A 26873-nucleotide genomic window follows, 5' to 3' on the forward strand; every position below is an offset into this window, starting at 1 on the left:
ATGCCAAATTTTGCCGGCACGTGGAAAATGAAAAGCAGCGAGAATTTCGACGAGTTGCTGAAAGCCCTGGGTGAGGAGAATCTGCTCTGTCTGTGATGAAGGTCTGAATGTGCTTCAGTGAAATCATAGAATCATACATTATATTGATAAGCTTGTTACAGGTCTATTATCTGGACAACTTTACCTGGGATGCAGATGCACATTAGAATTTGAAATGTCTGCAGAAGACTGGTGTTGAGTGAATAGTTTTACAATTTATAAATTTAAAAACTGCTGAAAACACAGATGCATCACATTTAAGATACAAATAGGAAACTATAAAAGACTAGAAGCATCTTGGTGGCAGAAGAATGTGATTGGGTTGAATTCAGCTCCAATTAAAAGCTGGTTGCAACAATCCTCTCTCTAATTATTGCTCCATTACCACACAGATTTGTACGGAAGCCAAGAAACACACGTTTATTTAAACTTTTTGGGCCTGGATGTAGTTTTTCTCTCTATTTCCATTCATGAAAACAGGTGATTTTTTTTTTTTTACTTACAAAATTATCAAAATAGTTTGTGGTTGGAATTCGCATTTCAGCCACAAAAAGCTGCTGTGCAAAACAACTTAAATAGGACTAAAGCATCGATTTTTTCTTCCAGGAGATATTAACTCTCATGTCTTTATTTTGACTCAAAATGTATTTTAATCGAGAGGCTCGAGGAAGTCGTGTTAGGTCTCATAACGAGTGACAAAGTCCATAGGTAGTGGACGGTCGAACACAGTGTATCACCCACGGTTCAAATTCCTTTCTGCTATTTTAAAACTTACTTAAGAAGTAACTTATAGTTGATCTTCATTCATGTGTAATTTCTTTTTCTGGCTTTCAGGAAGAAATATGGCAAAGTGTTATAATCGGAATTATAAATCCAAAATATAGAAGTCGAAAAAATACAGATACAGATTCATAGAATTTTTTGTAAAATCACCCTGGAATAATTTGTCATTTGCCTCTCTGGGCTTCCATAGGGTTCTGCTGCAGTTTCATTGTTGTACATGTGGATATGTGTAATTAAATTGGACAAATCTAACACTGACAACACCTGGTTTTAATTAGAGGAGGAGACGACAGCATCCTCGTCCTGCTGCACGTTGCCGATGATGCTGAGTTGGAGTGATGAACGGCACCGGAGATGAGAAACAGACCCAAGTGTTCTCTCATCGAACTGTTTGCACTGTAACTGGGTGACAGAGCGTTTAATCGCTTTTCCACTCGCTGGGACGACCGAACCCAACGTGATCTATCAGAGATCTTAAACAAAGCAAACAGCGCCGGCATTCCTGCCTCTCACCACCTCGTCGCTGCAGCCTCCACATGCAACATCTGCTGATAACACTCACAGCTGCCGGAGCCTTTCTGCTCAAATATGATATTTATCAGCTTTGTCTTGATTTCCTCTGGTGATAACTGAGGTCATGTGTTTTTACAGTGATGTGTCAGTACCTCTAACTTTATACATTTCTGTTGGACAAGTTTCATCTCTGACACAAACCTTGTTCTTTTGGTGCCGGAAAAAAAGACAGAACTAATGTGAGGTGTCAAATTAAAAGCATCAAAGGGCCATGCACACACTACCAAATCATATAACCTTGAATTTTTTATATATATACATTTTTAATTGACCTCATCAATTCATACGCTGTAAGGACGGGTGATTGATCAATGTAATTAAGCCGAGGTCTCTAATATCATTGGTTGCAAAAGTAACAACAATGCAAAACTAAGTTAAGTAACTTGTTTAACTTCATAGTGAAGTCATGATGACGTCATTACGATCTTACAATAGGAAGACACTTATTGAAATACACTTTTGAACGATGCCTGACATGATTTCCTGATCAATATCAGCTTCAGATTGTCTCTCTTGCTCTGTTGTTCGCAGACATATCTTGGAAACTGTGTTTTTCGGACCATCAACTTTGGACATTCAGCTCAAAAAGTGAATCATCTGTTTATACCCTCCCCACTAATATTTCCACGGAGTTTGGTGAAAATCCATCAATGTGTTTGAGTTTGTTTGTCCAAACACACAAACACAGGAACACATTTCCCCGATCCTGGCTGTGCTGTGCAGTGAAATGAGAAACTAGCTCTATTCTATTCGCAGTAGAAGGACTTTTAAACATGTATTTTCTGTGTTTTGTCAGTTTATACATTTGACTACTTTCCTCCGCAGCCTGACTTAATATCTCTGGACTCTCAGGAAGTTCTGTGCTTGTTGTCAGGTGTGAATGCGATGCTGAGGCGGGTCGCAGGCGTGGCTGCGTCCAAACCCCACGTTGAGATAAAACAGAACGACGAGCACTTCTACATCAAGACCTCCACCTCAGTCCGCACCACGGAGATCAACTTCCTCATCGGGGAGGAGTTCGACGAGGAGACGGTGGACGGCAGAAAGTGTAAGGTAATACGATCAATGCAACATTTCACTTGTCTCTCATAAACGTACAGTCAGAGAAGAGGTGGTGGAGGGAGAACTCAAACCTTTTAATTCAGTAAAACTACAAATAAATAGACACAATGTACTCAAGTAAAAGTACCGCATTCAATTTACTACTTGAGTAAAAGAAAGTAAGTACTTAATTTAAAATGAACTTAAAGTATTTAAAGTAAAAGTACTAATGTTACCTGCCCATATTCTTTATAATAACGTGAACATGTAACGTAACGCATTGTAAATATGTAGCGCAGCAAAAGTGAAAAGTTCCCCGAAAATAAATCTATTTAAGTTAAGTGGAGAGGTCGGTGTAAAATGTACTTATAGGGTCAGTAACAAAGTAAATGTACTTAATTAAACCCTACCACTGATGAGAAGGCTATGGATTTGGAATGTGTTGGTAATACAGTTCAAACCCTCAGCTGCAGTATCTCAGAAAATTGGATTAACTCTCTCAAACTCAACTTGCCAACCTGGAAACAGATTGAAATTCATTCACACACGTAAGCAAAATAGTTGTGGTCTTGATTTGGCCCAGATCTGACAAACAGGAGGAAGCCACAGCAATACCACGTGTCAAGTGATTGATTTCAGCGATTTCAGCCACATTGACCTTTCACTATATGGGTCACTTTAGGCTCACATCCTTTTTGCCCAGGCCAGAAGAAGACCAGGAGTTCTGCATCACAAGTACCACGTCCGTATGAAGTCTGGGAACCTTCAGATGCAATCGGACATATACATTGGATTAAACATCTCAAACTCATTACATGCAAACTGATTTTTAATCTGTGCAGAAACTCTGGAAGCCCAATGACGACTCAGAACTAGATATAGATCCACGGTGTCTCACTGCTGACGTGTTCCACCAGGTGAAACTCAGAGTGATAAAAAAAAAGAGGAAACCTCATGAAAGTGCTGCTTCTCTGCAGAGCCTGGCCGCTTGGGAAACAGAAAACAAGATTTACTGCAAACAGACTCTGCTGAGCGGGAGCGGTCCCAAGACCTTCTGGAGCCGGGAGCTGAGAGGGGAGGAACTCATACTGGTGAGTGAGACGTTCAGGTGTCACATCTGAGAGAGCAACATACAGGTATAGACTCAAAATGAATCATAAAAACAGGAATTGTACCGAGAGATAATCACGTTTTAAAGTCTCGTCAGAACAGAGTTCTCTTTTGTTTCCTGTAGAAAAAGCGTTAAAACCTTGTCTCTATATATTTTCTTATCTCATCCCATCGTTCTGAACAAAGACGTCCACACAGTCCGTCTCATTCCCATCGACAGTCTCTCTGCAGACCAGGGAACAGATGTTTGGACGCGTTACAAGGTGGGATGAGGTGTCACATTTGGAGGTCTCCATCTTTAGCCACATGGGCCATTTTCTGTTTCCTTCTGCCAATAAGAAAACAATTGAGGGATAAAGGAAGAATCCTCAACGTGAGTCCAAGACTCTGTTGCTCTGCCAGCGCAGTGCAGCCGACACGAAGAGGAAAAGTTTGACATTTTGGGAAACGTGCTTATTCACATTCTTGGCAACAATGTAAGGAGAATATTGGTTTGATATCTGAGCGGCAAATATGAAACTACATCCAGCAGCTTTCACTTAATGTCACATAGAGATTGGAAACAGGAAAACAGCGTTAGCCTGGAACTCAGCAAAGGAAACACAATCAGTCCCTGTCACTAAGTAAATATTTTACATACGTATATGTCCATTGTTGGCAAATTAATAAACAGATATCGAAACAGGAGTCAATTTTTTTTCATGCAAATGTGGCAACGATCTGCAGGTTTCGGCTTCGAAAACGAGAATATTTTCTTATTTTCTGATCAGATTGAACAAGAGACAGTTAAAGATGTGAGTTTAGCGATTTTTAAACATCTGCTTCAAGACCAAACTATTATTTGAGAAAAAAATCTGAATATGATTCAGTCATTAAAATCATTAATGGCATTTTTTAGGGCACAGACTTTCGCCAAGGCCCAATTATTCCCATTTTATACCACATTTAAATCCACTTTACCAAAATTGCACCCACAGATTTTTTTACCATCAAGACACATGAATTATTCGCTGGGAAATTGGTGAAATTGTAAACAAACGCCCGATTTCAGAATGTTAATGAAAACCTATTCCTGCCCTTTTGTCTCAATCTGCCTCAAACTTTAATGGATATTTTCTTGGCCCCTTGTCTCATCTTTTTAACAAGTTTCATGATAATCGGTTCAGTGGTTGTTGTGTAATCCTGCTCACGAACCAACCAACCGACCCATAAATAAACCAGGAAGAAAACTTAACCTCCTCGGCAGGTTCTCAGGAGTCCTAGATTTTTACTCTGGGAGTTTCTGTGAGTCTCAGAAAAGATTGAAACTGAGTGTGAAGCTTCAAATTTACCGAAAACAAACTCAATAATCTCAATATGACAATATGACTGAGTGTGAGTCTCCACAAGAAAGCTAAATCCTTTTTCCAGTGATGACAGTGATATCAACAGAATCCAGGCAGATGCAGGAACTAAACACAGACAGATGGTCAACAGAGGCCACAACTGGGTGGTGACACCAGATGGGAATTGCTGAATGATCTGGTCAATATTTTTTTCCAAAAATGCTCTGAAGTTCTTAGAAAATGTTGTGAACTCCCATGACCTTGTTTCTTTCTTTCCATGGCCGGTTGAGGGCGTGGATCAACACGTCTGTTCCGTGTTAAAAAGAAGGTCTCAGGCGACGTCTATAATTCTTGGTCAATCGATGTTGATTTTGCTGCTTTCAGAGACAGAAGTGCAGTTTGCAGCGACACAGCTCCAGGGGCTCCGCAGGGGAAACTCTCCGGACTAAATGACTTAATTTTCACTCACATGCGTTTGCTGTTAAGACTCCACATTCCACGCAGCGTTTCGTGATCTCGCATTCGTCAGAGACACGTCGGCCTCCAGTTCCTGGCAAATGCAGATCACTGAGACAAGGAGGTTTTTCCCTGTAAACATCTGGGATTTAACGTGCGTGGTTTTATTGGCCAGATGGACAACAAAGGCCGGGTCCAGTTTGGCTTTGATGAGGAAGCTGCTCCTCACTGACGGTGACTCACCTCTGCAGAGGCAATCAGGGAAACATGCGAGCCGTAATATGGACGCAGCGCAAGTTTTTGAAAACGTGGAATAAAGCTTCCACCAAATCTGTTTTTTATTCAAGATAAGGGCGTGAACGTCTCTGTGCTGGACCGATAGGATGTGATCTGAACAGCATATGGGATTTAATCATCGGACAACTTTTTTAAGAATACTGCAGGAGTTTAAATGTGATATTGGTGAGGAGGGAGAGTCTCAGACACTTCTTCTGCTCATCAGGCATTTAAACACAACTCCAACATGTTACATATCAATCAAAGTATTACTCATCTTCAGGGTTAAAATGATGTTGGGGGAGAAATAAGATGAAATGAACAAGTCACTCAAGTTATTAAAAGTTTCTTCAGAGTGTAAACCCCATAAGCATCTTGTCAAAGATCTATAATATTCCCTCAAACATGGTTCAATCACATTTCTTGAAGATATTTTCAATAAAAAACCCAAATGATTTATAAAGACGTCACTGATCTATTCTGACGTCTTTATAATCCCAGAGTTAACTACAGATTCATGTGAAGCTCTCCATAACACTGAAGTATCGTCTTGAAGACAATCTAGTTTCTCTGAATTTTAATACTTTAGTTAAAAATCATGAAATTGCTGGGGTGTTCTGTGCCTCAAGGTCAAGCAGCAAATGTCTTCTTTCCGTTAATTAATCACTTGGTTCGCTCCTGTCAGCTTCTACTGGAAAGAATTAGTTTAATATTCCTGGTTAAACATTTTCCAGAAGCTAAAATCTAACACATCAGTTTCCTCTTCACTCTGTTCACAGACTGATGTGATCGTTTCTCTGACAGAAACATTAAGGATGAATAAAATCAGCAGGCAGCAGACGATACAATTGCCCTCCGAGGGAGAGAGGGATGAATGTGAGCTTTAATGAAAACGCCATGTGGTGGACCGGGATCCAAGATGGCTGTTGTGATGTAATGACCATTTAAGGAGTCAATGCTTCAGATTGAAGAGCTACAATTTTATTTGTCCAAGCAAAGAACTTCAGAACTAATTAACAGTTCAAGCCAAAGAATATTGATTTTTTAAAAGATGAATGCTCTCCTGCTCTGGCTACTTTATATAATGTGACTGGGGTCAGATCAACTTGTTTGCATGTTATGGCGTCGGGGTCTAAATCCATAGGTGTGTGTGTGTGTGTGTCGGCCCCTGTGGGCTTTGATTGCTCTCACTGATCATGCTGTAGAGAAACCCCACTGAACACTGATGGTTGCTGCAGTAATCGTTTCCCTCAGCATCGCACCAGACGCCAGATGGAGCTGCTGCAGATCCTTTCTCTTTTTACAGCGTGAGCCTGAGATAATGATGATGTGTGGCCACGCCCCCTCGCCCTTGGGACAATAATAAATCTTTGGCCTCGGCCTCACACACCTCGAACCCAGGGGTTCCAGTGCTTCTTCCCCATTTTCTTATCAAGCAATTAGTAATGGGAGTTAAACACTTTACATGTTGCATGAGGGGTTGAAAAACACATTTTTTATTCATTATTTAAATAAGGAATCAGCTCACAATTATTTTCAGTTGATTGATCGATCAATAAACGGTTATCTCCATAAAAACATCAGAATATATGAACATTTCAGTTAGAATTATATATTTTATTCAGTTTATTATAATGTATGAAAAACAACAGCTTCAAATCCTCATATTTTAAAAGCTGGAAATGAAAAAATCTGATTTTGATATAGTACCACAGTGAGAAGATGATTCTGCTGATGAAGTGAACCTTTTTTGTTTCAGACAATCGGTGCAGATGACGTGATGTGCACAAGGATCTACGTACGTGCGTAGCAGAGGAAGAGACAAGAGTAGAAACTTCACAAATAAACTCAGAAAATCTGTTCCGACAGTTGATGTTTGGATTCTTCATTAAATCCCAGTTTCAGGAGGATTTTACAGCTTTTTTTTTTCATAAAACTTGTTTTGCACTGGAAATGAAATCACCACAGAATGATTTATTTTATTTAGATTGGCTCATTTCATGCTTTAGATCTTGAAACAGCAGAGAATTGAGTGGTGCCGGATTCCAGACATTTATTTAGTTGCTTTTTGTTCCATAATAATATCACACAGGGTTTGTGCAGAGGCCACCAAATAAAAACAATTACTTTCATTACATTTTTATGATCTTCACCAAGGAGATTATCGCTTCAGCTTTTGTTTGTTTGTAAGGAAGACTGCGCAAGAACTACTGGAGCATGACACTTGGTGGACGGATGTGATGTGGGTCCGGAAGGAAGGCGATCAAATCTGATGCAATATCAGATCAGGGGGCGATGCAGGAATTCATTCTTTAACTTTCTATCCAGCGTTTCTCACCGAATTAATTCTATCCATGGCGGTAGCGGAGGTGCACGGGGTTTCTCTTAAGTGCAACAGTTTGTGATTGACAGGTGCACAGACACAGAAAGACAAGTTCAAATATGAATAATTTGTGCATGTTTCCATCAATATGCGCGAATAATTCTCTGGGAAAATCCAAATCTTGCAGTGCCAAAAAAAGGTGTGGAAAAAATCCCTCTATCTGCCGACTGATCTGAATCTAAACAGACTTTTTATGGGTTCTTCCTTTGGGTCACAGAACTTTATGGAAATCCGCTGAGTAGTTTTTGTGTAGTTCTGCTCACAATTAAACAAACACAGACGGAGGTAACTTTGAGTTCTGGGCAGTAAAAAAAAAAGGGAGATAGTGTGGGTGTGTAAGCTGGGGGGGGGATGGGGGTGGGGGGGTCAGCAACAGAGCAAAACAACAAGTTCCAGCTCTCTCACATTATTATGAGAGTGTCACAGAAATGTTTTGCTTCATTATAGACATGTGGCGTAACAAACAATATTGTGGGTCGCCATCTAGATAGTTATGGGGAAGCAGGACCTTGACCCAGAGAGAGAGAGAGAGAGAGAGAGAGAGAGAGAGAGAGAGAGAGAGAGAGAGAGAGAGAGAGAGAGAGAGAGAGAGAGAGAGAGAGAGAGAGAGAGAGAGAGAGAGAGAGAGAGAGAGAGAGAGAGAGAGAGAGAGAGAGAGAGAGAGAGAGAGAGAGAGAGAGAGAGAGAGAGAGAGAGAGAGAGAGAACCGGCCTTGGCAGAGGTATGTTCTCTCAGAGCGTCGTTCCACTTCTCATGTAACCACGGCGCTGGCAGCCCGATGCAGTAAGAGGAGACCTGCAGATTCCCCTGAATATAAAAACGGAGGCAGCAATGAAAAAGAAAAACGGTCGTCGGAGTTCGTGTCTATTCAGAGGAAAGTTTATTGCAAAACACCGTTCTAACACTCATGTACAACATCTTAAAAGTCAGAGAGAGGAGACACATCGAACGAGGTACAAACAATGTCTTTATGTACAATCGGCTCCCGGGACTTTCTATGGGTTTTTCCCATAACAAACACAGCGGAGTTAGAAAAATAAAAACCCAAGTAATAAAGTGTTCAGAGATTGTCGACAGCGGCTTGTGACACGTGGAGCTTCGGGGGGGATTTTAAAAGGATGAGATCTTTGCTGAGCATCACTGAACTTTACCTGTGTTTAATTCAATCTGCCCGTGTTGTTAAAGATATTATACTGATCTGAGTGACTTCCTCAGGTTGATGTGAGGAACAACTTGTTGCTTATCTGACCTTTACTTTGACATCTACAGAGCCAATTCCAGTTTTATCAAAACCGCAGAGAGCAAAGTTCAATCAAATAAATCCTCAGTTTTCCTCTTTCCAGGGAAACGACATTCACATTTGTATTTCAGCACGAAACACAAACTGAAAACTTAAATAAAGTGGAACTGATGGAAGTAATGCTCGTTTTCTTCCACTCTTTATGGTACACAAGTCACGTGACATTCACATATAAACCTACTGTACATCAGTCAGTGTTCTTCATCAACACTGCACGTAGAGAAAGAAGCACAGCTCATGTATGGTTGTTACAGGCGTTAAATTAAAAGACCAGAGGAACCTGTCGTTCAGATTCCGACATTTTGGTAAAGTTTAAATACGAGGAGAAGTTGATGGTACTGTTCAGAAGTCAGTACTTTGAAAATTGGAAAAACACTGTACTTTCAAAAAAGGGGAAATTTCTGCTTGGCTACATTCAATCACCTTAAAAAGCTCGCGTGAGAAAAAGGGCTCAAAACAAACACGTATAAAATGGCAGATCGATTGAAGGACGTCGGGGACAAAGAGCTCGACGACCACGAAGCGTAAAAAGGTCTCACCAACATCCTTTGGTAAAAAAACTGTTCAAATGAATGACTCTCTGAATAAACTTCTCTGCGACTTCTACCTAAAAACTCCGACTATGCACGTCTCTATGCACGCTACACAAAGAGGACATTTAAAAAAAAATCTATATAATATGAACAATATATTTACACAACATATTTGGACGGTCATAAATTATGATGCTGGAGAACACGGCGCCGGCGGCTGCACCTTCACCACCACAGAGGAGAACATTCACAGGCTTTACAGGTTCACAGCTGGAAGCCGGATTCAGCTCCGAGTACAAACATTCCCACCGAGGTAACAGGTTCGTGTTTTCGCTACCTACGAGAAACGCTGAGGTCGTTTGTTTTCGATATCCTGTGAAATGATGAGAAGACTCTGGAAAAAAAACAAAACACCCATTTCATTGCTAAGTTGCTGACGTAGCTTCGTTGAAACTCTGAATCCTCCAATGAGGAGACGTCTGCTTCGTATATTCATCTCATGTTAGGAAAAGAAAATCTTTATTTGATATATAGTGACGGGAAAAACTTCTATTTCTCCTAAATCGCAGACTTTTTGTGGTGAAAGCTTTGAAAGTTCAGGCAACGTTCTCCGACTCGGTTTGTGGGGAAGTTGCCGTCTCCTTTGAATCGTGGATTGAAAACACAAATTTGGCAACTGAATCCAGTAACAGAAGGTCGGAGAATTCCCCACGGAGCTACTGGATCAGAATTCACCCCGGGCAGTTTGTTGTGTGACCACACCGCTGCCATGGTTTGTTTTCTCTTTCTGAAGTGTTCTGTACTTCACCCGGTACTTGTTAACGTTGAGGTAATGGAGGACCTCCGGGCAGCGGGTGGTGGTGCAGGACATCAGGTCCTCTTGTTCTTCTCCCATCAGCCACTTCCGGCTGTCGCTGGCCATGGCGCTGGTCACGTGATCTTTGGCCCAGGTGTCCACTTTGGCCTGGAAGCGTCTGTGCAGGCGCTGGTTCACTCTCTGATGAGACTGAGACAGAGAGAGAGAGACAGCTCAGCAAAATAAAAGTCACAGAAATATGTGTGTAGAAAATCATCTCATTCCTCAAGCAAGAAAAAGAAAGTTCACCGTATTGCCATGAACACAGAGTTGTCGTCATTTAAGTTCTTGAAACATGAAATGACTTGAACACTTAAAAACCCTTAACCTTTGTGAACATTGGAAAAATAGTGCGTTTTACTTTATTCTAATTATTATTTATAGGTTGTTGATGGTGCATTTTAGAGCTTCCTGTTCACTCTTCAGCACTGCACCTCAAACTGTTAACATCGACACAGGAGCAGATCGACTCAGGTGTGGTCCGTGCTCACCTGGTGGGCCCGTGTGAGAGCCGTGGGCCTGTACATACAATCCTCTGACTTGCAGACATACACCATCTTGTAGGAGTTGAGCTTGAACATGCACTGCATCTTCAGCGCCCGGTGAGCGTCCTGCGGCGTGGCCTTGGTCTTTCTCTCCTGCTCCTTCCATCCTCTCTGGCACTTCCTTATCTGCCTCAAATTCCTGAAGGCCCAAACAGATCGACAGCCATGAGTAAGACTGACTGATCCTGAAGAAGTGCGTTGGACTGCGCCACACATCAAAATAAATCAGTAAGTTTGAAAGAAACAAACAAATAATCACGTTTACAGGGAAAGTTCGCACAAATTAATATCTGGAAACGAAATCTCACTTGATGGCACAATTTTGTGTTTGACTTTATGTGTTGTGCGATTTTTTTAAGTCCAGGGGATGTGGTCAGGCACAATATTCAGGACATTGAGAAAACAATTGGAGGAGAGCTCAGTCAAATTTGAGAGGACTGTCCCTTTAAACTATATTTTTGAAACCCATGCATTGCAACTCACCGGGGATCAGAACTAGTTCGGGAGTCAAATCATTCGTGGGAAAATGCGGATCTATAAGAGCAGCAGAGGCAGCAGTCGGGAAATATTTCTGTACAGTGCACTTCTGTTGCACAGCCACGTAATCGATCTAAATACGCTTGGCAAACAATAATTCCTTAAAGAAATTGGAGATTGAACCCTCGATTTTGTGCAGCTAATAGAAATATCATTATTCACCCCACCTGAATGAAAGTTTTAAATGTGTACTTACCACAGAGGTTACAGTTGAGCGACGACTGAAACCATGAAGCATATTTTAGCATTCAGAGCTCCACTTTAAACACATGACAGTGGCGCCAATTACAAGTAAAAACTGGAGTATGTGTATAGTATATTTTTGATTTGCACATTCTTTCACCAACAAATGTACCGAAAGTTATGATCATGAGATGAAAACCCAACACAACTGGAAAATAAACAGACTGCTGAATATTTTTTACTGCCAGTGATTTTTTGTAAAGAAGGAAGAAGTTTTGACCTCTTTGTGCTGCTGATCTCTCATAGATTTGATGAGTTTAAAATAAATGGATAAATAAACAAAGTAAAGTTTGGAAAAAAAATGATAAATCCCGGTCAGGTACCAGATTTATGCAATGGGTGAATTAATCAATAAACGGGAAAAAGTAGGAGAAGATATTTGGTGTTTTTACAAAGCCTGATTGAAATGTGTATGGTAATGGACAGCCATCTCAAAAGAAACTCAAAACTCAAAAAGCACCAAACACAATGACAGATTGTTCATCTGGAGGTTTCGGACAGAGCGCACACACGCACAGCTCGGAGGTGTCGGGGAAAGAAATACGCCAACATGGGAACATACAATTTAGACGATCATTTTTATTTACAAACCCTACTCCTCTGTACAAGTGTTGCAGATAATGTGCTTGACCAGAGTTTTAAAAAACATGAGCACTAATCTCTGTCACACCAGTGGAAAAAAATCTCACTCACAACAAAAAGTTGCAACGGGAGTGCACTGTTTCCACTGAAAATGATTACAAACATAACACTGAGTATAACAGACTTAAATAAATTGACATTTCAACATTTACAGTTGCAAACAGTGATTAAGTCACATACAGGACCTTGGATCTGAATACAATCACAAACAAAAGGGCATGAAAAGGTAGGAAAGGAAACCCCGACTTCACTGTCTCAACAAAGTCTCTCAGGTCCGACACAAGAGCTTCGGTCTCTCAAACTCAGGTCACAGGTTATTGTAGAAAAAAAGGAAATTAAAATGACAAAAGGTGGGACCCATTTGTTTTTCTCTTAGCTTGTGCATTCGATGACTTTTGTCCTTTATGTTACACAATGAAAATCACCATTTCAATTCAAATACAGTGTGAATAATCAAACCAAATTTTTCTCGTAGCTCTCCCAGGTAGGTGGACACTTGAAACCCACAATCGAGCCGAAGCCGTTTTAAAAAAACCTTGCTGGTAATAAATAAAAATTTCCATTAAAAAGGAACTGAATCAATGAATAAATAAATTCCATGTTTTTCTTTTTTAAAAGACGGCCACGTAAAGTGCAATCTTCCATTTGAGGCAGACGTCAGAAACTGAAAAATCACATTAATGGCCAATGAGACTCGGTGACAGAGGGGCAGTCGGGCACCGCACGCACGTCAGCGGAACCACAGTATTTTCTCTTTTTCGATTAACCTTCTCAAAACTTTCATGTTTGTTACTAAAAAGGCTTTTTACGCCCGCAGCTTTTGTGATCGGAGCTTTCCTAAGTCAGGCTTGTGCAGAGGTACCACTGTTTCTATCTGAGAAAATGAGTCGTATTTGGCAGGAGGCTTGGCAACAGTGGAGTAGCTGCTCGGCTGACTAGTGCCTCAGGACAGAAGCTTTAACAGTGAAGACAAGAGGGGGGGACATGGCTGGAGCCTCACCTGGGGAGGAACACCGGCTTCTGGGCCAGATGCTCGCGCAGCTCTGGGGACGCAGAGTCTGAGTTCAGGTATCTACTCACGTAGTCTGACCACCTCTGGGGAGGAGAGAACAGAGCAGAAGAAACAGTTGATTAGTCCCACTCTCATTCTCACTCTTTTAAACAAGTGACTTGAAGAGGTACTGCACACCTGCACGTGTCCTTTGAGCCGTAAAGTAAATTACATGACTGGAATACATTATTGCTGGATTAATATCACATTTATTTATTTATTTTTAACACCACAAGCCTTAAAAGCCCTCCTGGACCAATGCTTACGTATAGTCCACTGTCTGTGGCATGTCTGTTCTCATAAACAGGCCTTTTAGGGATTTTCCGAGAGAGGCACTGTAATTATTTCCCAATTTGCAGACACACACCATTACCCTTCGTGATCCTGCACCTGTTCCCTCATCTGGATTATTAACATCGTCTCCCATCCAACAGATGGTGATTTAAAACATCCCTATTCGATAAACCTGTCGGTGATAACTTATTCAAAGGGACTGGGCTTCCCGCCTTGAAATAAATGACTCACCAGAAATAACACCATCACTACTTTGAAGGTGGGATTAAGAGGTAAACAAATTCTTCCATACACAAGAAAAAAGAAAGACAATGAATAGGGAAACTAGCTGGAAAGTGACTTAATTGTATTTGATAAATCGTTTTGGATTAACTGAAACTGTCTGAGTTCAGCGGTAAATCTGATAAAATGACAAACAAATGAAATGAATGAAGAAAACAATGATTGCAAAACACAAATGTGCAGACACCTGAGGAAATGAATGATAACTTTTAAGACTTTAAAGAAGTAATAATGTTAATTACTACGAAACAATAACTAAAAGGAGTTTTACCTCCGACTCCGCTGGCTCGTCGGAGTTGTCGTCTTCTGCGTCCAGCAGCTCCATGGTCATGCTGAGACATCCTCGTCTCTTTACAAACATCACCTGGGGAGAACACAAGCAATTCATTCATTAGCTAATACGAACCCTTCAAAATCATTTAAAACTAATGTGCAATACTCTCATTCATCTGTGGCCTCATCGTACCTTGAAGCTGTTCTCATCCGACATGAGCTGCTCGGCCTTGCGCTGGTAGACGCCCTCTGCCGTGGACCGGGACGTCTGCGTGGACAGCGTGCCGCCCGTCGCTTTATTGGCACATTCACTCAGGTACATGTCTGTTACACGTGCGCATACGTCGTCAGTGACGAGGTGCTGGAGCTGGGAAACACAACCGCTTGAGTTAGAAACAGCCCAAAGTCCAAAGAGGCAAACATGATCACAGAGGCTAAAAGTGACAGTGACACACTCAGTGAGTTCAGGGTAATATGCTCAAATCATAATTTTGAGATAAGATATACGACGTGACACCTGATTTCCTCAATCTATTGAATTCCAATTTACTGGGTGCAATTCAACTTGATTTCAGATTCAATGTTGATTAAATTAGGGAACTTTTAGATAATATAAGAAAGCTCTCTTTTAAATAATGCTCAAAATTGTACAAGTTCACATTTCTCAGCTCAGGTTGGATCTGGACGGAGTTTTAAAACATATTCATTTTCACAAACATGTTTCCTTAAAGTTTAGTTGTTACACTAAAGATATTCTGCTGTAGCATTTAGTTCAGGGCCCTCATATTAACTGTTCACTTTGTAGCAAGACAATTAAAAACAACAACAACTTCAGGCCTTTTGTACAAATTAAGCCCAGCCAGTAAAGTTTGAATCTGAAACAAACTACACATGGAACAGATCAAATCAAATGATATAATGGTGACTGTGCTGACCTGCCGGACAATGCTTTGGATGAGCTTATCCATGGTGAAGGCAACGTAGGCATGGATAGTAAACATTTCCCTTAGGGAGTCCTCGTACTGAGCCGGCTCCATGTTTCCATCCAAAAGGTTGCGCACCATTTCCAGAAACACCGAGTAGTAGTCGTCTACCTCGGTGTCCACTGCAGGAAGACATTGGTAAACGTGATGAGTGAAAAATGACCAAATAGCACGTAGGTACAATTTATAGAAAAAAGCATCAAGATAAACGCGGAACCACGGGTTGTTTTATTTTCTCACTTACTTGGCTCCTTCATTTTCAGTTGGATTGCTGGGTTTTCACTTTTCTCCCTTTTGACCCCCAACACTTCTCTCTCCCACTCGCGCTCGCGGGCGTCCTCTTCGATCTGCTTCTCGGCTTGCCCGTAGATCCGCAGCAAGCGAGAACAGAGGATGTTGTGTAGACGAAGGAAGATGTACCAGTAGTTGTTCACGAAGAACAGGTTGTAGGCGTCGTCTGTGCCGCGCAGCTTCTGAGCTGCCGGGCTGCTGAAGAGGAGCTTGGACTTGGACGGGCTGCTGCCCGGCAAGCCGTTGTGCTTCTTGGGGCTGCCTTGATCCATCTCCAAGTCTTCTTCCTCCTCTTCGTCCTCGTCCTCGACATCCGAGAGCTCCAGTCGCTGGGCGAACAGCAGGTCGGGGATGAAGTGGTGGATGATCTGTTTGATCTTGTACTTGTCTTCTTTCGAGATGCCCACCTGTCGTTTGACATGGTGGATGATGAGGGCAGCGGCATCTTCCATGATCTGGCGGTCGTCGTAGGTCAGGGTCAGGTGCGGGCCGCTCACCGGAGGGGCGGGGCCTACCTCGGCCGCTTGCTCCTGACGCTACAAGACACAAACAGGAGTGAATCGGGCTGAATTTGGAGGAATTGTACTCAACGACATCCTGTGTGAGGGATCAAACATCTACAGTCATCAGCTGGGATCGAAGTCCCATCTAGAGCTTCGAACTATAAAGTCAGCTGTGTTGATGAATGTAATTACTGCAACAATCACACTGACCCTATTCTTGAATATAAATAAAAAGTAAAGTCAATGAAACAATCTACTCACATCATCATATAGCACCTCAATTTCATTGATCAAGGTCTTTGAACGCAGCACTTTGGTGTCATTCTGCTTGAAGTTGATGCTTTGATGGTCCAGTGACTTCAGGTAATACTTTTCATTCTGCTCCTGCCAGATTTTGTTGAATCCTCTCTGGGCTTCTCTCCACTCCTCCTCCTTAATTTTTAACCTGAAAGTGTGACCAAAGAAAAAAGTTTCGAAAAGTTGTCCACATCCTCATTTGGTCTTAAAACCAAACCAAATCCTATAATACATAAACACATGTGGGAAGATAGGAAATTAAAATTGGACATTAACCTTTTCAGCACTATGGCGACAGACGCAGCTGGGTTCTTCTTAAGCCCGTCAATGATGTCATTGGCCTTGTCCCCATATATCCTCTGGATAGCTTTGCGGTGAATGACCTCTGAGGAGCCGCCCATCGTGTTGTCCAGCTTGAAGCGCAGCTGCTCCTCGGCCGACATGCGCGAAAGCTTCCGCTGCACCGACTCCAGGGCTCGTATTGTGGAAAGGTTGGTCTCCAACACGACATCCAGCTACACGGGGGGACATCAGGGAAATAATTGACAAATTAGATAAACTGTCTGATTATGGCTAATGGTCACAGCTTTGGATTGGATAACACAGTACAGACTTTTCTATAGCAGATTGACACGTGTGAGCTGACTGAGAGTTCCTCACCTCAAAGCGCTCGTCCTCACATCTGTAAATGTGCTCTTCATATTGAGTCTTCTTGGAGGTCACAAATGTAGACTCCTCAGACCACGAGGGAAACGACACCCATGTGTCATTCAGAACCTGCAATAGGACATTTGCTTAAATTTAATATCAATACTTAAACAAACTATTCGATTGTATTGTGCGATTGTTGGCAGGAGCAGAAATCAAAGTAGGGACATCATGGTGGAGGTGAAGTGACCAGCTCCTAACATTCACATTCGAGCACACAACTGCTGTGGATCGGTGTTAGCATGAGTGGACAGTGGGTTTGCTGGTTTGTACTGAGTTTTTAGTTTGTTGCCCGAGCCATTGATTGGCCTTGCTTTGGGTACATGAGGTGTTTGCTTCTCACGGTCCCCTGCTGGTAGCCCACTGGGAGAGAGAAACATGGCATACACACTTCAGTGAGCAGACTTCCTTCAGCGACTGACCTCTCTGCACAGCGGCGTCCGTCCTGTGCACTTTGGCTGCTGGTAGCTCTTGGGCAGTGCTCTATAACTGGCGCCCAGCTTCTTGCAGGAAGTGTAGTCGATCTCCATGGCGATGCCCTCCGTCGCCCGCTCCTTGGGAATACTCTCTGCGTGGCTCGGCTCCCCGTGACTGAACTCTCGGTAGCCCAGGAAGTTTTTGAACCAAGTAAAGAGCTCTGGGAATTTTCTGTAAATTGTGGAACACACGTAAAAAAACAACTATTAATAATAGTTACAGGTTTGTGACTGACAGATGTGTAGCACTGACATTAGTAGCAGATATTGTTCAGTGCCATGAGTAGTTAACTTTATTCACATGAATGTTGATATGAAATCAATACTGTGTTTTACAACAAACCCAATCTGACGAGTGAAGCAAGAATATGATTTAAAATCTGAAAAATGTCATAATACTTAAATAATTGTACTATATTTCTTTAAAGCATTGAATACCTGTATAAAACTAATGATTGTTTTTTTGTAGTTATTAGGTAGAAGACAGAGCAGTAAAGAAGTTATATCAATATATATATATCAATCAATCTATCACGTGTAACCAGGGCAGATGCATGTTTGAAACTCACCCAAGGAATGGGATGACTAACTGGACCAGCTCAGCGCGAGAAATGACTTCCTGGTTGAAAATTTGCAGACAGCGGAGGAAGTTGTCGTAGGCCTCTGTGCTCTGAAGAGCCTTCTTCACCTGTTGGGTCAAAAAAACAACAGTTTAGATGATTCCATCGTATTATTACATTTTAGTAATCGTAATCTTCACCTCGTTATCAAGATGACTTTAAATAATGATTATGGGTACTGAATAGAATGATACTGACCTTCTCAAAGAACATGGTTTCAGTGCTGGTGCTGTGTTTGCTGACTTCACTCATGCTGTGGTCCTTCCCCATTATCTTGGGCTTCTTCTGCAAGGGTCATAAAAAGACATGATAAAATAATAACTGCCACAGGCTGTCCCAAGGTTTAATGGCTTCATTGTTTGAATGGTAATCGAAGGCACTTGTTGAACGTGTTCACTTTGGAGGATGTAGCAGGATGCGTGTGATGCTGCTGTAGTGTGTTTGTGAGGTGTTTTGAATATCATCCACCCTTGTTTCTATAAATATAACATATTTACTAGTTCTACTGTAACACTGAAGGAATACACAAATTGGGCAAACAGCTGAGTATATATAAAACCAGCAGACAGGTAGAGTGGTGTGTACCTTGACAGGCGGCGTGGCTCCCACTCCTGCTGGTCTTCTGATGGTGAGGCCGTTCTGGCTCAGCCGTGGTTTGTTGTTCAGTAAGGGTCTCTTTACTGTCCCACCATGATCATTACGCACAGACTCGGCCCTGTCTGGTGCAGTCTTGGCAAGCAGCTACAACAGAATCATTATATTGTATTATCACAATCTGTCCAAAGTAAGGTCACAAGAATGTAGAGGCAGGTTCAAAAACAATGTGCGCAAATAGTCAACTTTTGCTGAAGTTATAATAATGAGATGTAAATGAAAAAGAATGTGGCAGAGGTGGTAATTGTTGAATGCAGAGAACAAGTGAGCTGGTTTTAAGTGTGTGGTAGTTATTTCAGACGTGTTGTAGAAAGTGTCCTACACTTCTATTACCACTAGTGCCTAAACAGGCAAACCCATTCATTTGTTTAATGTCAACATCGTCACAAAGCACATTAGCTAGATGTAGTACCAGTTCAAATGGGCCTCGGCGTGGAAGATTTTTCACAGAGACTCACCAATGAGCTGTTTGCGTCGGGCAGGAACTGTCCGAACTCCGAGAGCAGGTCCTCCTGGTTCTTGAAGAGCTTTGCCACCTGAGTGTAGACCTCCTGTTCAGTCAGTGTGGGGGTGTAGTTACCTCCTGCCTCTTTAGCATTTCGCTGCTCCTTCTGGATAATTGATAATAAAAAAAAGTGGTGAGATTACAGTAGGTTTATCCAAGTTCTCTTTCTCCGACAGTCAAATCACAAATTTAAACTGGGTGCCCACAGATATGTTTACACTACAACTCAGGAATAACTTTGAATTTGAGCATATGTCCTTACCTGGTATGTGTGAAGGATTTCCAGGAAGGATTTGTAGATGTCTGGCTGACCCTGGAAGCGGTTCTTGATCTTGTTGACATAGTTTATAGCATGGTTGAACTCCACAGGCTGGTTGTTCTGGAGCGGCGGCCCCCCAGACGGCGTGCTGCTCACAGGAGTGTGGGGCTGAACGGTCGGTGAGCGCGGCGAGGCGTAGGATGGGATGGATGGATTGGGCTGGCTCGTGGGTGTATGGGCTGGAGACTGAACTGGCTGTTGGACACAACAACAAAAGAAACACAATGTTAAAGCACCTTTCTAAGAAAACTGGGACTTTAAAACACTGATATAATGTTTCAGCTTATTATATAAAGTTCAGTGGTAAATATAGAATATGTTCTACCTTGCTGGTTTTATTCGGAGTAGGTTGGGCTGGGACGGGTGGGGTGGTCGTGGTGGTGGTGGTGGTGGCGGTCTGTGGGCCAGCCTGTGGCAGACTCTGGTGCTGGTGATGGCTTACAGGCTGGCTGGGTGGTGGACCTGTAGGCATGCTCTGAACAGATATACCATGCGGGGTGATGTAGTGGATCTGACCCGGCGTGGTCACATTGACCAGCTCGTTGGTTTGAATCTCAATCTTGTATCCAGGGGGAAGGAAAGTGTTAAAACCCATAATGAGGTCTGGGTGACCCTTGAAGAGCTGGGACACGCGGTTGATGACTCCAGGAGTGTCAATGCTGTAAGGACAGAAGGAATGGTTGTATTTATCAGACTCATCATCGACTGGTTGCACATATTTGTTCTGCCGGTTACATATTCAAACTTTGCATAAAGAAAATACTGTTATGACTCACCTCTGTGACTTAAACTCTTTCATGATGTCAAGAAAATCATTATAAACCTGTGGGTAATTCCCAAATTGCAGCTTCACTTGATCCAGATAGGACAAGGCGTCTTCAACCTACAAAGAGCGGAAACATCCAAATTATTATAACCAAAGAGTGCATCAATTCTATGAATCATGAAAGACAGAAGATTAAAAACACACATCCTATTAAGGTTTATGATTGTCTTGCTTTGTACTGTTTTTTTTTGTGTCAGTGATAAGTCCACACACCTGGTCTAGATTGTTGTTGTTTAATTTACTTTGGTGGATACATGTTAAAGTTTGTATATTTGTTCCGTGTAGTTGTACCTTCAGACGCTGAAACTGCTGCTGTCCTTGAGAGGTTATGGGTGCATTGGGATGAACGGGGCATGGGCCCACTGCCGGACCCTGGGACTGAACTGCCAGACTGTGTGTGTGGGGACCAACATGTGGTGCAGTGTTGTGTCCATGTCCACTTGTGCTCTGGGGCATTGTGGGCACCTTTTGAGAAAGAAATACATTTTCGTATTCAAATCTTAAAATAACCATGTCTTTTGAGGATTAAAAGTTGTGTACATATTATTACAACTACAACAAATGAACATTTAAAAAACTGAACCTTTCACTGTAAGAGCTTCACAATTCTGGATTAATATTCCTTTATAAGCACTCAGTTCGGGTTCTGCTTTTTTGATTTTGTCACTTTAATTGACAATCAAACATGCAGCTCTATGGATTTTTCTCTTATCCAATCAGCTCAAAGTAAATGGTCTGTACAGACAATTTAGGGGAAAATGCACGAGGGTTAGAGTAACTGTTTTGATATGATCATACCTGGTAGCCCTGGGGGAGAGAATACTGGATGCCGGTGGACGGCTGCATGGTGTCTGTGGCTGCCTCGATCACAGTAGGGGCCGGGGCGAGGGCCCGGTGCTGGAAGCTCTCTGCAATACCTTGAACTGGGGGACGTCGTGATTGCTGTTGCTGGGGTGCAAATGTTGGGTCCTGGTCCTCCACGCGCCTCTTCATTGTGTACACATAGTCCAAGGGACTAAAGAGAACAAAGAAAACAGACAGTTAACGGACTGTAAGTAGCAACTTAGTCTGTGAGCGTTTGTCAAGAGGGTGCAGCCGATGTGTGTTTATTTTTGCAGTAACAGAGGGACAAAGCGAAGGTCCAAGGGAGACAAACAATTACTTTTACTAATTAAAATAACTAAATATTCACATTAACTTTTGAGAACATAGCTCTCAAGGTGAGTCATTTTAGAGTTCACCCAGCTCTCTTGCAAAGAAAGAACAATAATATCAAGTGTCACAATGATACCTACACAAACACTCTTTGCAAACAACTTATTTCACTATTGTTTGGGGCATTACAAAAAGTTCTTGTTTGTTTCTCTTTATTGTTTCTCTTTATTTTAAATCTAAACAACAATCTGATTCAAATCTGACTGGCAATAAATTAATACTTAATTTCTTCGTCAAATGATGACGTCATGTATTTTTAATTGCACTAATGTAAAGCATGTAATCATTATGACATGAATGCTTCACTAGCCCAAACGGCTTTAAGTGCAGTTTGTTTAAATTCTGATCTGTATACACTGCAACAATAGTAAAAAAAAAAAAAAACACTTTCACACTGTCATCTAATCCAAAATGTGAGAAGTGTGTCACATCGGGTTGTTGTTTAGACTCCGAGGTGTCACAGCAAAGGTCTTCCAGTGTAATGAACTCCAATAAAACTTTGCTACAACAGTCAAGAAGCAAACATCGGTTTTAGAAGTTATTTCTGCCTAATCACGCTCTGAATGTAACACCAAGCCTCTCCTTTTTAAGTTGACTCGTGTGAATATTGGTGCTTGACCCCATTTTGAGAGAACTAACACTGATGTGACAACTTCCCCAAACTTAAATACAAATCACGAACAAAAAAAATAGTTTATTATTAATGAAGACTAAAACATCAGGGAATGCCAGGAGCAAAAATAACCTGAAAAATCAAAATAAAAACTAAATGTGTCCTGCAAATTGCTTCACTACAACTGTCCTTAAATAGACATGTGCCATTGTTGAGCAGAGTGCCAGTGTATGCCAGTTAGGGACCGTCAACCAAGTAGCAAGCTCAGTCCACTGAAGTTGCAAAGAGCTACATTTTTACTCATCTGATAAATAGTAATCATAATGTTTATTACACGTAACTTTAGCTAAATGTCTTAACTCTGTTCCAGAATGTGTCTTATTTTTTATTGTGTGCTTAGACCTATGAAGAGCCAATTCAGCCAAATGATTGACAGCATAGTCCTCTTGGTTTTGGTTGAGCTTGTTAAAACTATTTCTTCAATAGAGTTAAAGCCAATATGAAGATGATATCAACTAAAATATTTTAACACATTAACCACAACCAGTTGCTGGGCTTTATATATATATATGTTTCTTTCTCTCTTTGCAGGTATCTCTGGCTCCAGAGCTGCAGCATTCCGACATCAACAACTATTATTATATAAACTGATGCTGGTATCATTAACATATTTACATCATAATTACCATTTTTTTTTGTTTTCATTATTACAACTAGACTGTCAGAGGTGAAACATAATGGTACACAACTGTTCCTGGTATCTCTCTCTCATGTTTCAACTGGCTGAGTTAGATGTCGGCAATAGAGTCTGGTTCTGCTGGAGGATTTCTTCCAGTCAATGAGGAAGTTGTTTCTCTCCACAGTCACCCAAGTGCTTCTCAATTTGGAAACGTTTGGGTTTCTCTATAATTTTTAAGGCCTTGACCTTCTATGTTAAGTGTCTTGAGATAATTAATAAATTGACTAGAATGTTTGCATTAAAAAGACACTTCTGATGATGTAAATAACCAATTTGTTGTCCACAAGACCATTAAAGCATTGAGCAACACCTGTAATCGATAAAATTATGTAGAAGCAACTCAGCCAAATGATAAACAGCATATAGTTCGAGCTCTTTTAAATTATTTGATTCAGATTTCAGTTCAATATGAAGATGCCTCTAACTAACAGCGTGGCTCCCACGACACATGCGCACACACACACGTAGCCGGAGAACAGTAATTTGTGGACGGTCCCTGGGTGAACGTCATTCCAGTAGCTCGGCGGAGGGCGGACATTGTGCCTCGCTTCCCCGCACCAGCTCCACCGGGGAACACGGTCCTCCGTGGCGGAGCCCGCGTCCGTCGCACGGCCCCCGGTCGACGAAACGCGAAGTTAACACCTCCGACAGTAATAATCCGGCGAGAGGTGTCGACTGTGGCTCGACCCGAACCCGCCAGCCGAGCCTCGTTCCCCGGGCGTGTAGGCGCTGTCTCCCGCTGTAGCCTCCTCCCCTCCCCCTCTCTCTCTCTCTGCCACACACCGAGCTTAACGCGATCCGTCCCCGGCTCTCGCTGGTCCCGGTGGCTCGGGACGTTATGAGGCAAGCGACCGGTCCCCAGGGGAGTCACAAGGGGCGAGCCGGGCAGATAAAGAGTCAGTAAAAGGCGGGTTTGTGTCTGGATGGCGGTCGTTGACAGCCCCTCTCCGACCCGGGGACTGAGCCCGAGCATGTTCGGCTAACTGACGGTTAACTGACGCGAAAACAGCCCCGATCGCGACCGATAATCACAAACCCGATGCCGCTGGCTTCTCACAAAAAGCGACCACCGCAACATTAAAGAATGCGACATTATCAAAGTTATTAAAAGTCCCGATCGATTCCAGCGGTGTTGGGTCGGTTAGGTCAGGAAGAACGTTAGCAAGCTAGCTAGCTAGTTAGCCAGCAAGCTAGCTTCTGCTCCAACGTTAACGTCGCATTAGCGTCAAGTTATGCGGGAAGTTGGAGCGAAAAGCCCGTCACACACACGGGTCCCCCGGCAGCAGCCACCTTCCACCCCGAACAACCCCCGAGCCAGGCAGGGAGATATAACCCGGCACCACGAAGAATAGCGACAGAATATTAAATAAAATAAAATGCATGTTGGCTCGGGTCAGTCTGCTCAGCGTTAGCATGTCGGCTAATTCGTGGTCGTCGCTATGTTAGCTCGCTAGCTGGAGTGAAGTTCTCGAACCTGCGGGCTCGCGGAGCCGCCGCAGCCGCCGAGCACCCTCGCGTCGCGGGGGTCGGGAGTCGAAACCCCCGCGGGAGGTCGCCGAGCAGCCGCAGGAACCCACCCGCTCGCCAGCTGCTTCCTCCGGCAAGGTTATGGAGCAGCTCCCCGGAGAAAAAATGCTAACGTTAGCACAACAACCGACCGACCCCCCCTTCCATCGGGCTAACTAGCTAGCACCGCTGTCCACTCACCTCTCAGGAACTGCCACCGGCAACACGGGGGGACGGAGCCCGGGCACCGAGCCGCTACTCGGGCCTTCTCGCGGCCGTTACCGGGGAAAAGGTGGAACTTCGGGGCGGTGGTTCGCGGTGGAAGTGTCCGAGATGAGGTTGACCGCGGCGGCTACGTCGCTAACAACAGTGTCTGTATGAAGCGGTGAACAGAGAGGCGTGTCCGCCGGGGAGGGGGCGGGCACCTGTCCTCCCAGGCCCTGCCGTGATTGGTCGACGACGCAGAATGAAAACAAATACAGTGACGGCTCAGCTGTGCGCATGCGCAGACAACAACACACCGATTATAAAATAATAAAAATGCGTTTTAAATGCATACATGTACTTTATACAGCGCTATGTTTCTATTCTATTTTCTATTCTCTTGTATATATTAAAGAATATTTTATTATTATTTTATGTATTTATATTTTACATTGATAATTGTATTTTGTTTGTATTACTTGAACTTTAATGTGTGTTTAATGTATTGCTTGAACTTTGATGTCTTTACTGTGCTTTGGTCGTACCACTCCACCTGTAAAGCACTTTGGTCAACCAAGATGTTTTAAATGTGCTATATTAATAAAATTGACACTGACATTGACATATATCTCATTTTGACCTGCCTGCTGCTGTTACAACTGCATTTTAGTAAGTGACAGAAACTCAAAGTAATGACTTTATTTCTCAAAATAAGGACTTAGTTTCCCCAAATAAGCTCCATGAACTGAAGTTAATGATTTACCAAGTAAAATCAAGGGCTTCTCTCAAAACGACTTAATGCCACAGCGTATTGAGCACTAACTGAAACTATGACTCAAAATAATGTAGTATCCCCAAATAATGACTACCTCAACATCATTGCTTACCAAGACAACAGAATGAGACAATTTCTCAAAGATAACCACTTACCATCTCATAATTATGACTTTTTCTAATAATTTAGAAACGAACAACCCCGTAATTTTGAATCATCTTTATTTTCTTGTACAAGCAGAAATGTGCTTCCGTAGTATATCGTGTGCAATTCGACGGAAACTGGCAAGAAAATGTGCAAGAATGAAAACTTTGGATTTCAACCTGCATCATCACACTCTTATGTGCATAAATTATTGTATTTTACATTTTTTATTTGATGTATATGCAGCTCTACTTTTCATTTGTAATGTTAGTAGTTTTAAATATATTCCAATATCTTTTTTTGAAAAATAGTAGACATTATTTGTAGTAGCAGTAATGGATTACAGATCTGTCCCTGCATAGTCGCGTCAGGTGCTTTGACTCATTTTCATGATCTTGCCCCTTTAATTTCCCTCCAATGTTGGTTTCAAATAAAATATTGCTTGCCTATATGCTAAGCAATTCAAACCCTGGGTATTAAGTACAAATACAAAGTAGTTCAGAATGATAAAGTCATATTAATGATAAAATAATTATTAGTTTGTATGTTCTGTATTTGCTACAAACAGTGGAGAGCTGTCAGGAAGTAAGGAGAAAGAGAGGAACAATGACATGGATGGATGGAAATTGATAAAACCAATTATAATAACAAAATTAAACCAAAACTTTGGTGCAAATCAGCATTTTCTTCATATTACCACTGACAAACAAACAAACACACAACTCTGTATAATGCAACATAGATCAACAGCACAGCAAACAACCTCCCTGGTGGCTGTGATGACGTCGTGACGTAGTGCGTTGAAGCTTTTATTTGATTCGCAGGAGAAATTCAGAATATACAGTGGAACCATGGAAAATCGAATTTGGGATAAATCCTCCAGCGCAGGGTTTCATATTGTGACAGATCACAGAGCAGCAGCATGTTTCAGTCAAGAAAGATGTTCTGCAGAG

At 42.2% G+C, this 26873-nt stretch overlaps 2 protein-coding genes across 2 annotated transcripts; one reads left to right on the forward strand and one right to left on the reverse strand.

Moving 5' to 3' along the window:
- Window positions 1-7413, forward strand: LOC132998948 (cellular retinoic acid-binding protein 1). Its single transcript, XM_061068702.1, has 4 exons — window positions 1-70; window positions 2270-2448; window positions 3414-3527; window positions 7363-7413. The coding sequence occupies exons 1-4, from the start codon at window positions 1-3 to the stop codon at window positions 7411-7413; spliced, it is 414 nt and encodes a 137-aa protein (XP_060924685.1).
- Window positions 7414-8839: 1426 nt separating this feature from the next.
- On the reverse strand, window positions 8840-25189 carry LOC132998348 (paired amphipathic helix protein Sin3a-like). The gene is made up of 21 exons (XM_061067924.1): window positions 24999-25189; window positions 21523-21739; window positions 21016-21189; window positions 20675-20781; window positions 20224-20557; window positions 19842-20093; window positions 19533-19685; window positions 19006-19161; window positions 18619-18705; window positions 18370-18488; window positions 17747-17972; window positions 17277-17393; window positions 16893-17131; window positions 16581-16764; window positions 15770-16352; window positions 15478-15647; window positions 14736-14909; window positions 14541-14633; window positions 13643-13737; window positions 11167-11359; window positions 8840-10825 (listed from the first exon to the last, which is right to left on the reverse strand). Exons 2-21 carry the CDS (start codon window positions 21715-21717, stop codon window positions 10544-10546), a joined length of 3933 nt encoding a protein of 1310 aa, XP_060923907.1. The 5' UTR covers window positions 21718-21739; window positions 24999-25189; the 3' UTR covers window positions 8840-10543.
- Window positions 25190-26873: the final 1684 nt, after the last annotated feature.

This window comes from Limanda limanda, chromosome 3, assembly GCF_963576545.1.
Source record: "Limanda limanda chromosome 3, fLimLim1.1, whole genome shotgun sequence".
NCBI lineage: Eukaryota > Metazoa > Chordata > Actinopteri > Pleuronectiformes > Pleuronectidae > Limanda > Limanda limanda.